The 12268-nt window shown below is 39.5% G+C and overlaps 1 protein-coding gene and 1 pseudogene across 4 annotated transcripts in view; one reads left to right on the plus strand and one right to left on the minus strand.

Moving 5' to 3' along the window:
• LOC111139473 (nuclear receptor corepressor 1) overlaps positions 1-12268 on the plus strand; it is a 154158-nt gene that overhangs the window by 49450 nt on the left and 92440 nt on the right. For all 4 annotated transcript variants that reach the window (XM_022491737.1, XM_022491738.1, XM_022491740.1 and 1 more), the window contains exon 6: positions 5621-5734. In XM_022491737.1, the coding sequence (XP_022347445.1) occupies positions 5621-5734 (114 nt within the window). The remainder of the gene's footprint in view (positions 1-5620; positions 5735-12268) is intronic.
• On the minus strand, positions 531-3112 carry LOC111139470 (annotated as a pseudogene).

The following is a 12268-nucleotide window of genomic DNA, read 5'->3' on the forward strand; positions in this document are numbered from 1 at the left end:
TGTATAATTTTTTTTAGGGAACTATCCAGATTCTGGTCCCATTTTTTCATTGGGTTATTTGTCTTTTTATGGTTGAGTTGTAAGAGTTCTTTATATATTCTGGACACTCAGACATGTGATTTGTAGATATTTTCTCTCATTCTGTGAGTTACTTTTCACTTTCCTGATAGTATCTGTTGGTGTACAAAAGGGGTTTTTTCCCCCCTCTTACTTGACTCATGTAAGTATTTATTGAGCAGCTAGGGAGATACAAAGGTGGTAAAACATGGTCAAAGATGTGAGTCAAATGCACAAGTAACAGAAAGTGAAGTATAAGGTTCCTTGGATCAGAGCAGTCAGATGAAAGTGCTTTGGGAAGTCAGGAGGGAGATTGCTTCCAGCCTGGAAGGGGGTGTGGGTGGGTGGCAAACCAGGAACGGGGATTGAAATTAAAATAGAAGACTTTCGTCTAGATTGTTGATTTTCAGTATGGACTATATTTGTCTCTCTTTTTCCTCTCCCCATCTTTGGGCTTAATTTACCAGGACCGTTCAGCGTGCTTTTTCTAGACTTGCTTGCATTTTTGCTTTAATGTCTTCTACAGAAATAGATCCTTTTGCTGTTTTAGGATGTTTTTCTTCCTCCTTTTTTAAAGGATTTGTGACCTTTTGATTTTGGAGTTAATGGTTTTGAGTCTTTTCCATTCTGGCTTGATTTTTTTTTTTTTTTAATGCCTTTTTGACTGGAGAGTCAAGTATAGATTTCTTCACTGGAGCTTTTTCCTCAGCTTCCTCATTCTCATCAGCCAGTTTCACTTTTTTTTCTATGGAAACTTGCTGTCAGTTAAGGGGCAGATCACTTTCCAGATATGCTGTGGAGTTTCACACCTTCATATTCTGACTCTTCGTCTTCCTCCACAGCTGCTAGATGTTGTCCACACATATAGGACCTGGACCACATTTAGATCACAGGTGGTGTTATTTCAGAGCCCCCAGGGGAAACCATTGGCTGTACAGATGTTCTCAAAGTTGCCAGTGTTCTTTAGTTGGACTGCCTTCATAATTCATTGCCTCTGCTTTAACAATGTGCAAATCAACTTTTGCATCAGCCCCCAAACCGACCATTCTTAAAGGTAACTCATGTTCATTTTCATCAATATCCACTTTAAAATGATACTCTTTGGCCCTTGTTGGCCTCACAACTGAGAAGATACTTCTGGGGCCACACGGGGGCTCATGTCCTTGTCCATTGAATCTTCTTTGGAGTGGGAATCTTGTATGGGAGAGAGGGCAGCTGGAAATAAAGACTCCTGTTCCAGGGAACAGCCATGTAGGACTGAATCACACCAGGCCTGAAAGTTTTTACTTGTGTTGAAGCCCTGTTTATTTTTTCTTTTATTACTTGAGATTTTGGTTTCCTATCCAGGAAACCGTTGCATAATCTAAAAGCTGCAAGGATTGATTCCTGTGTTTTCTGTAAATTTTATTTTTTTCAACTGTAAATTTTATTGTTTCAGCTCTTAGATTTAGGTCTTTGAGCCTAATTGTGTTTTTTGGTGAACAGAATTTGTTTAGATCTTACATAAGACTACCCTGGGATCAGTTAACTATATTGTCCTTTTTTTTTTTTTTTTTAAAGATTTTTTATTTATTTATTTGACAGAGAGATCACAAGCAGGCAGAGAGGCAGGCAGAGAGAGAGGAGGAAGCAGGCTCCCTGCTGAGCAGAGAGCCCGACGCGGGGCTCGATCCCAGGACCCTGAGATCATGACCCGAGCCGAAGGCAGCGGCTTAACCCACTGAGCCACCCAGGCGCCCCTATATTGTCCTTTTAAAAGCTTCATAGTGGGATGCCCGAGTCGCCTAGTCGGTTAAGCATCTGCCTTCAGCTCAGGTCATGATGGTGTATACACGTTTACAGTTGTTATTTTCCTGGTCAGTGAAACCTTCTATTATAAGGTAATGACATTCTATTTCTTGTAATGCTTTTTGCCATAAAATTTGTTCTGCGTGATACTGATGTAATGAGATCAGCATTCTTTTGGTTGCTATTGACTCGTTTATCTTTTTTCTTCCTCTTTTTCCTTTCCTTCTTTTGTCTTTTTTTTTTTTTTTTGGAGAGGGATGGGGGAGCAGAGGGAGAAGAGAATCCCAAGCAGGTTCCACATGCAGCGCAGATTCCCACGTGGGGCTTGATCTCATGACCCTGAGATTGTGGCCTGAGCTGAAATCAAGAGTTGGACGCTTAACTGACTGAACCACCCTGGCACCCCAAAATGTTGGGATTTTTTTGTTTTAGAAGTAGGCTCAACGCCCAGCATGGAGCCCAGTGAGGGGCTTGAATTCATAACCCTGAGATCAAGAGTCGTACTTAACCAACTGAGTCACCTGGGTCCCCCTTTTCCTTTTATTTTCTGTGCTTTTATATTTAAGGTATATATATCTCTTATGTAGGTAAATAGCTGGATTTTGTTTTTTTACCTGGTTTGACAACCTGTCTTTTTTTCACAGGATAATTTGGTTCTTTTAACCTGATTATGGCAATTGGTAATACCCTCAATTATTTTTAACTATTTTATACTATTTGTCCTTTTTTTATCCTTCGGTATTCTCATTTGTTTTTTCTAATCCTTCTCTTGGATTGATTATTTGGTTCACTACATATTTTTCTACCCCACTGCTTTGGATTTTATCCAGTATTTTTTTTGTTGTTGTTTATTGTGGCTCCTCCCCACCCCTGCCAGTTTAACTTGAAGCCTAAAGCTAATTAGTACCTTAACTCTCTTCTTTTATTTTATTTTATTTTTATTTATTTGACAGAGATCACAAGTAGGTGGAGAGGCAGACAGAGAGAGGAGGGGAAGCAGGCTTCCTGCTGAGCAGAGCTTAACTCTCTTCTTGAGAAGTATTGAGGGCATAGAACTTCTCGATTTCTTTCTCTTTTCTCCTAGCTTTTGTGCTACTTTCGTCATATATTTAGTTCTTCTTTGTTTTATTTCAACCACCAAAGACTTTATTTTATACCGTCAGTGCTCATTTAGCTTTACCCATGCAACATAAATCTCCTGTTTGGGGGTACATGCTTCTGCTTGAAGAATATCCTTCAGAATTTCCTTTAGTGAGATTCCGTTCATTGGCAGATTAAGTATTCGATTGTTGTGACTTAAATGTCTTTCATTTATGCCTGTTTTTTGAAAGATATTTTTATTCGTTTGGTGTTACTTTTGTTCCAGCACACTTTCTTCTGGCTTCCACTTTTAAGACACCAATCCTTATTCTAATTTGTATTGTTTTGTGGATAGTCTCATGTATTAGGGATGGGTTTTTGTTTTTAAATCTGTCCAGCTTAAGACTTATTGAGCTGCTGCCTTTTAAAAAAAAATTTAAATTCCGTTAATTAACATATAATGTATTATTTGTTTCAGGGGTATATAGGTATGTGATTCATTAGCCTTACGTAATACCCAGTGCTCATTACAACACATTGGGCTTCTCAAATGTGTTGGGAGTTTTTAATCAGTTCTGGACAATTCTAAGCTATTTATCTTTTTTTTTTTTTTTTTTTTTTTTCTCTCCAGAAAATCTTTTTCTATGGTTTCATTGTTATCTCCTGAAATTCCTGTTAGGTATAACATCTTACACTCTTGTCTTCTGTGTTTCTTCGTTGTTTTTTCTTTCCCAGTTGCTTCTTGGGGCTACATTATGGGCAATTTCTTCATTTCTGTTTTTCTGTTTGCATTTCTCTTTTCAGTTACATCTAATCTGTCAAATACATCTTCAATTTCAGTTATGTTTTTATTGCTTTAATTTCTCTTAGGTTAATTTTTAAATCTCGTCATGTAAAAAATATTACCTTGCTTTAAAAAAATGTTCAGCCATCTCTTATTTGATTCTTGTTAATAAATTTATAATAATATGCCTGACAGTTATTTTAAGTATCAGTGGGTCTGATTCTGCTGAGTTGGTCATTAGTTTTTCCACTTGTGAAATAGTAGTAATACTGCTAATAATACCTTCAAAATGATGTGATGGTTATATGATATGTGGCATATAATAAATGCTCAGTAATGTGTAACCCACTATAATAATTAAAAATAATGAAATATGTTGTATGACCTTTATGATATGTATATGTATATTTATGGGCTATAAATTTTATTGAGGAATATAAAGGGCAACTTGAGTAAACAAAGAAATATACTACAGATGCATAGCAACACAGTATTAATAATTGAAAGAATGTGAACATCATTAATTTATATAATTGTATATGTTTTATACAATTTTGGTAAAAATTCTAAGTATTTTTAAATTTGCAAAATTATCGTAAAGTTCATGTAAAAGAACAAATAAGAGAGGAAAGTTTGTTTTTTGTTTTGTTTTTGTTTTTAGTCTTTCTATTACAATAGTTTTGTCCAGACTAAGAACAAAATGTGATTTCTGGAAGCTTGTTTATTCCTTTCTCCATACCTGTTTAATAAGGATCCTAAAAGAAGGCCCTCTGAGCAAAGGAAAGAAAGTGAATGGTTGAAGAACTCAATTCCATAAAAATGACTTCGTAGCTTCAAATATCTGTCTTTTGCTTACTTAGATAGCAGCCTGCAAAAGTACTTTGAATTCCAAGGTGGTCGGTGAAGCTTGTCTCTTGGAGGCATCTTATCCTTAGGTTGGCTGTGGTCCGACTTACACGACTAGGAGTCTTGACTATCAGCTGAATAGTACAGATATTTTTTCCTCTAGGCTTTAGTAGACGTAATATCTTTACCCAGTGTCTTTGCTGTCATCTTATGCAGTAAACTCACAAGGCTCTGTGTTGAGCATTTACTAGGTATCAGGCCCTGGCTTAAGTGCTGAAAAATAAAAAGCAGTGAACCAAGCACAGTCACTTCTCGGTTCAGTAATAATTGTAGGTAATATTTACCGAACTTTTATAGTTGTAATGTGCTTGATACATATCGAGTTATTTAATCTTCTCAGAAATCTTTGTGGTAGAAAGGATTAATTCATATTCCTGCCTTACATATGAGTGGTTTATATACTTGTTCAGGATTGTAGTAAGACTTAGAAAGGATCCCAGGATGCCACCACTTGAAAGGGGTGACCCTGAGACTCAACCCCAGGCAGAGCGATGCTGATCACTTTTTGTTTTGCAGCTGTACACAAAGTTGTAGCTTTGCCAGTGCCTCTTGATTGCAAAATATAAAGGTTGGCTGGGGTGGGGGGGCTGCACATGGTGCTGTTCCGAGTTAAGGATGAGTCTGTAAACGCTCCAGGAGGCTCTTCCTACCAGACATTAGCGCATACTCTTTATCTGTAACATAGACAAGTGTTTTCCTGTGCTACAAAAAGGTCATTGTGATGGAGATCTATGGGAGTAGTTTTGTATGTTTTAGCTTCTCTTACGATTTTGCTTTTAAATGGATCGAATTAAAATACAAAAGGATTTCTCTAATGATTATGTTATTTAGTTCTTAGTTAAAATAAATCTGATTGAATTTGTTAGAAACCTTGGATTCTTTAGACCTAGCAGATTAGAAGATTACCCCATAGAATTGCACAGTAGCATGTGTTATCTCTGGCGATTAATTACGGGGAGGGGTGACTGCATCAGATGCCTGATTCTTTCTTTCTGGGTCTCTTAGCAACAGCTGGAAGAAGAAGCAGCTAAACCTCCTGAGCCTGAGAAGCCTGTGTCCCCTCCTCCTGTGGAGCAGAAACACCGCAGTATCGTCCAAATTATTTATGATGAGAATCGGGTAAGCTCACGCCATTTCTTACAGCACAGGCCTGTAAAAGCACTTGGCTGTGCCTTTTTTAGTTATCAGTATGTTCTGTGGTAATGTTAATTGTATTAAGACCTGTTTTCTGTCATAATTTTTAATGTTCTTCAACTTTAAAGCTTGATTTTTTTTTCCTTAGAGATTGAAGAAAAATTGATAGGTGTATCTTAAATTAATATTTTATATAGTATATTGCATAAGTATTATTTAATGAGAATATAATTTTATCAGCTGTATCTCTCTCCTGTCATACAAAATTGGCAAGTAAGTTTGTAGCACATAATACAAAACAAGCCATTCTGTAGTTTTTCACTTTATAAAGGACATTTGATGCCAAATACTGATGTCATCCTATGAGAGATGGGTCATCGGATGTGAAATGACTTGCTTTCTTAGCTTAGAATTGATAGCTGGGGGTGCCTGGCTGGCTCAGTGGTTAAAGCCTCTGCCTTCGGCTCAGGTCATGATCCCAGAGTCCTGGGATCGAGTCCCGCATCGGGCTCTCTGCTCAGCAGGGAGCCTGCCTCCTCCTTTCTCTCTCTCTCTCTCTCTCTCTCTCTCTCTCTCTGCCTGCCTCTCTGCCTACTTGTGATCTGTGAAATAAACAAATAAAAATCTTAAAAAAAAAAAAAGAATTGATAGCTGGGCTGTAGTTTGAATTTTAGTTATAAAATGTGAGACCATTGACCTTTAGGTAGACTTTGCTTTTTTTGCTTTGTTAAGACAATTTCTTCTTTCATACTTGTAATTAAAAGTACTCATCGATTTAGGAAAGCCAGGCCTCAGTTCTGTGAATAATTTTGTGATGTCAAGTTAGTTTTTGGCTGGAATCCAGACCGGGAACTAGCAGTTAAAGGGAAATGGATTTCATCTTAATATAAAGAAAACTTTCCCACAGAGCTCCTTAACATTGGGCTTCTAGAAGTTCCCAGTCTAAAAAAGAATATGCTTTAAGTACTATGGGAGAGAATAGGTCTCTTAGCTAAAGATGGTCATAAGGTAGAGGTTGAGATTGTTGCTTTAACTGGTTTTCTTTGTAGTGAGTGGAGTCATCAGAATCAGTACATCTTACACAGGCAACCTATAACTTTACAATAGCCCAGTTCCCAAAGGAAATTGGCTTTAAGAAAGGCAACTGTCAATTAATTATTATATACACATTTATGGGAGTGATCTTAGACCAGAAATACGTGTATGTATATAGATAGGTAACTGAAAGTCATCAGATGTATAATAGGAGATAATAGGATATTTTACCTGTCAGAGGCAGGTAAAAATATGGGCAATTAACGTTATTTTTGCCTGGGTTCAAAACTAGTCCAGTTTATTGAATGGACAGAGCGATCTCCTTGAAGATCTGTTTGAAGATGTAACCAGTGAGAATGAACTGTACGTAAAGCAAGTGACGAGGACAGCCTTGTGGCTTTCCTGGAGGGTTAGTGACTCTGGTCAAGCAGGAATGTGGCCCAAGGTTCCAAGGTTGACAGCTGCTCCCTGTTTCAGGAAAGCCAGGAGCGTGGCGTTTTATGTTGAATCTCCTGCTTTTAAAAAAGTACTCTTGGGGGCCTGGGTGGCTCAGTGGGTTAAGCATCTGCCTTTGGCTCAGGTCATGATCTCAAGGTCCTAGGATCAAGCCCTACATCGGGCTCTCTGCTCACCGGGGAGCCTGCTTCCCCCCAACCCCCACCCCGCCTGCTGCTTTGCCTACCTGTGATCTCTCTCTCTCTCTCTCCAAATAAATAAATAAAATCTTAAAAAAAAATACTCTTTAGAGCAATAAAATCCTTTTGTGGGCTGATGGGTTTCATGGCCAGTTTAGGACCTCAGAGATAAAATAAGCAGGAATTAGAGCTAATAGTGGAAAAGAATCGTATAGAGTAAAATTTTGACTTCTTAGTGTGAGTCAGTTTTTTTTTTTTTTTATTAAAGATTTTATTTATTTATTTGTCAGAGAGAGAGAGAGGGAGAGAGAGCAAGCACAGGCAGACAGAATGGCAGGCAGAGGCAGAGGGAGAAGCAGGCTCCCTGATGAGCAAGGAGCCCGATGTGGGACTCGATCCCAGGACGCTGGGATCATGACCTGAGCCAAAGGCAGCCGCTTAACCAACTGAGCCACCCAGGCGTCCCTGTGAGTCAGTTTTTAAAGAAATTGAATTTAGTGATATTTATTAATTGATGAATTTCTTAATTAGCCTTGTCATTTCTTGTGAATTTGTGATCGACTAGGATGTGAGGACTGGAAACTATTGAACAAGATCTGATGGAGAGTTTAATTTGTGTTCAACTTTTGTATATCTATGTTTTCATTAATTAGTGTAGTAAACATTTCTTGGGGCCCAGCAACAAAACAAAGCAGTTCTCTCAGACCTCTTCTTTCCACTTTAGTGTGTGTGTGTGTGTATGTGTTCCGTTGTGTGTTGTGTTCTGTGAAGAATAGAACAGCATCTGAACTTGAAATCTCTCTCTCTCTCTCTTTTTTTTTTAAAGATTTTATTTATTTGACAGAGATCACAAGTAGGCAGAGAGGCAGGCAGAGAGAGGGGGGAAGCAGGCTCCCCGCCAAGCAGAGAGCCCGATGCAGGGCTTGATCCCAGGACCCTGGGATCATGACCCGAGCTGAAGGTAGAGGCTTTAACCCACCGAGCCACTCAGGCGCCCCTCTCATAGTAGTATTCTTATAGTGAAGACTTTTTAACTGGGAGTAGCTGTAGAAATCATCTTTTTGCACATCTCCTCCTCTTTATTGCCGCGCTCTGAGTTGTCTGCTGCTCTGAAGAGATGGACAGAGGCTCCTGGCAGGGAGGCCAGGAGAGCGCAGCTGGGCCTGGGGCCCGGGATGTCTCACTACGGCCTCACCGCACTGCCTTCTGTCAGGCCTTCACGGCCTTCTTAGCTTTCTTTAATGAATGACTTATCTGCTTCAACACCACAGGAAAGGAGAGATGGGTGAGGGCAAGAGGACATTTCTCTCGTTCCCTGTTTGGCAGCTGTCCACACGCTGGGATGAAGCCCGATGTGGCTTGGGAGATAGGGGCCATTATCTTGTATTAGGCATCGTTCGTTTCTTTAGAAAGTTAGTGGGAGGAGGAAAGCTACCCAGAAGTGACTGTTAATTTTAAAGTTGGCTTCCTGAGAGAAAAATTGTCTTGCATCATATTTAAACCTTACACTGAGATTCACTTCGTCTCTAAACAGACTCCTCTCCCGGACTATTTTTAACAGTTCAGTTTGCTGTTACCCTTCCCCGTTGTCGGTTCCAGAAATATTTATAAATGCTCTAATTTCAGAATTCTAATACATATAGAAAAGAGTGTGCATGGAGTGTGGTTTTCAAAGATATCTCGTTTATTTTTTGATCGCATGATTTGCAAGTTAAAGTGACAACACAAGAAAGAAAGGGATTAATGGTAGAAAGTATGCTTCGTGCCAGCAAGCACTGGTCACCTAGGCCAGTGTCCCGGGAGGTCTCTGTTTCCCTCTCTGCCACACCATAGAGTTAGTTCATCAGTCAAGAGCATCAGTCCTTCCTCCGAAGTAGTGGTCTGGTCAGTGGCTTCTCTCTTCCTCCTTTGGCAGTGGCTGATGTGAGCCCTCATCACTCACATACATAGTGAGTGTCCTTCCTTCAGTCTTCTTTCTTTCTAACCGGTCCTTCACGTTTGAGCCCCCTTATATTATTCTCCAAATAAAACCTTTTGATTGTTGGGGCTCTTAGGTGGCTCAGTGGGTTAAAGCCTCTGCCTTCGGCTTAGGTCATGACCTCAGTGTCCTGGGATCCAGCCCCAAATTGGGCTCTCTGCTCAGCAGGGAGCCTGCTTCCTCCTCTCTCTCTCTGTCTCTCTGCCTGCCTCTCTGCCTACTTGTGATCTCTATCAAATAAATAAATAAAATCTTAAAAAAAAACCAACCTGACACCTTTTGATTGTTTTCCACTTTCTGCAGAATAGCCTAAACTTTTTCTCCATGCTTACAGGCCTGCTTGCCTGGCCATTGGCCCAGTACTCCTTTTGAAGGCTATCCTACCAGGCTAGGTTTGAATGTTCCCCTGAAGTTGCTCGTACCTTTATCCCTGGATGTTCCCCCTCCCTTAAGGCATTCCAGGGTCTTGTGTCCTGTCTTACGAGTGCACTCATACTTCAACCCTGCTCATGTATCATTTTCCCTATGAAGCTTTTTAAGACCCCTCTTCCTCCTACTTATCATTGTTTTCTTAGTGTCTAGTCAGTGCCTGGCACATAGAACATACTGACATGTTTGAGGAACCAAGTACTTCTGTCTATAGACTTAAGATAAAAATTTTTAATATGGAAATGTGAAGGTTTTAAATTAAAATTTTTGTCTGCCAAACTTGATAGGTTAATAGTGTTCTTAGCAGTTAAGCCAACACGAAATCAGATGTTTAATAAAAGTTTGCATAACCAAAATCTTGGGGTCTGCAAGCATCTTAAAAGCCAGCCTTTAAAATTAGCTCTGAAGGGGCGCCTGGGTGGCTCAGTGGGTTAAGCCGCTGCCTTCGGCTCGGGTCATGATCTCAGAGTCCTGGGATCGAGCCCCGCATCGGGCTCTCTGCTCTCTAGGGGAGCCTGCTTCCTCCTCTCTCTCTGCCTGCCTCTCTGCCTGCTTGTGATCTCTCTGTCAAATAAATAAATAAAATCTTTAAAAAAAAAAAATAAATAAAAAAAAATAAAATTAGCTCTGAAAAGGCAAGTGCCTTTACATATTAGGATATTCGTAAGTATTTGACATAATATAATTTTACTCCCTTGTTTCTCAGTGTTATTTGTGGGCAGTTCCACTTAGCCTGCCAGTACTTGGTAGAGACGCTAATACAGAGTGCCTTGAGAAAGCAAATTTAATGGGTGCTTGGCGGCTCAGTCTGTGGAGCGTGTCGGTCTTGATCGCGGGGTTATATGTAGAGATCACTAGAAAGAAAACTAAAAAAAAAAAAAAAGGAAAATAAATTTAAAAACTGGTACGTGTTGGGTCTGGAGGAAGTTAATTGTAGGTGCTAGATACTCCCAAATTTATTCTCTATGATGATTTTATTTATGTGTTATTTAATATATGTCTGTAGCTAATCAATTTGAATTTTATGATCATTCCATTTTGACTTTTTGGGTTTGTTGTTCTCAACTGGAGACTTCTTTGATTGTTGTAACTTGGAGAAGAGGTGGAGTGCTACTGGCATCTAGTGGGATACAGCTAAATATCCCCCAGTGCATGGGACAGCCCCTGGAACACCTATTGGGCCCAAAATGGTAATAGTGCCAAGGTTGACAAATCCTGCCTTTAAATGATCTATAGAAATAGGATTTGCTCTGCAAACTTAATGGATTTTTATAGTTTTATATTTGACTTTTTTGCTATATTCATTTCTCATCTTAATAACCTTTTTAGCTTCTTGGAGTTTGGAAAGTGCTTTACAGTATTTTGTGTTTCTTAAACGCTTCCTAGTTCTTTCTACACAGTATATACTAAATGAATACTTGATGGATTGAGGTTGATATATGAGATGAAAAGGAGACTATTTATTTTAAGGGAACATTTTTCTTTACACTCAGGGAATACTGATTAATATCCATTCCCAATTGTGTGTCACATCAGAAGCCCTGGAGAGTTTCCCAGCAGCAAGTGCATTGAGGTGCTCGTCTGCACGGCAGATGGGAAGCCATTGTTACTAACGGGAATGCTTTGGGAGGAACTTAAGAACCACTGACACAGGGGCGCCTGTGTGGCTCAGTGGGTTAAAGCCTCTGCCTCCGGCTCAGGTCATGATCTCAGGGTCCTGGGATCGAGTCCGGCATCGGGCTCTCTGGTTGGCAGGGAGCCTACTTCCTCCTCTCTGTCTCTGCCTGCCTCTTTGCCTACTTGTGATTTCTCTCTGTCAAATAAATAAATAAAATCTTAAAAAAAAAAAAAAAAAACCACTGACAAATTTGGTAGTCCTGTAATTCCAGTTTAAATATCTTTAACTTCTGATTTGCTATATTTTGTCTATGAAAGGACGATTTCTGTTAGCATATTGGTTTAGTAATTTACTTTTGAAAATGGACAGTAAAAAATATTAAATTCGGCATTTATTTATTATTGAACACTGGAGAAATTCAAACTAGTTGTTTTCCTCTGTTCAGTTATTACCCGGGTTTTCTTGTAACTAGAATATGAGCTCATTATAAGCTTTTCTTCCAAGAGATCAGTTTGGCTTTACAACGGTAAAGACTGGCAACTTTATAGTGTTTTATGTTTTAAAATTTGTTTTTTAAATTTTATTTTATTGACAGAGAGAAACACAGTGAGAGAGGGAACACAAGCAGGGGAAGCAGGAGAGGGAAAAGCAGGTTCCCCGCTGAGCAGGGAGCCTGATGCAGGGCTCGATCCCAGGACCCTGAAATCATGACCTGAGCAGAAGGCAGATGTTTCACGGCTGAGCTGCCCAGGCGCCCCTTAAATTTTTATTAAAGACATGACTTGAAGTGTTGAGGGATTCGTTTTTAATAGTGAATCTGTGTT

The sequence above is a fragment of the Enhydra lutris genome, unplaced genomic scaffold (assembly GCF_002288905.1).
Source record: "Enhydra lutris kenyoni isolate GAN:26980312 unplaced genomic scaffold, ASM228890v2 scaffoldscaffold109, whole genome shotgun sequence".
Taxonomy (NCBI): Eukaryota; Metazoa; Chordata; class Mammalia; order Carnivora; family Mustelidae; genus Enhydra; species Enhydra lutris.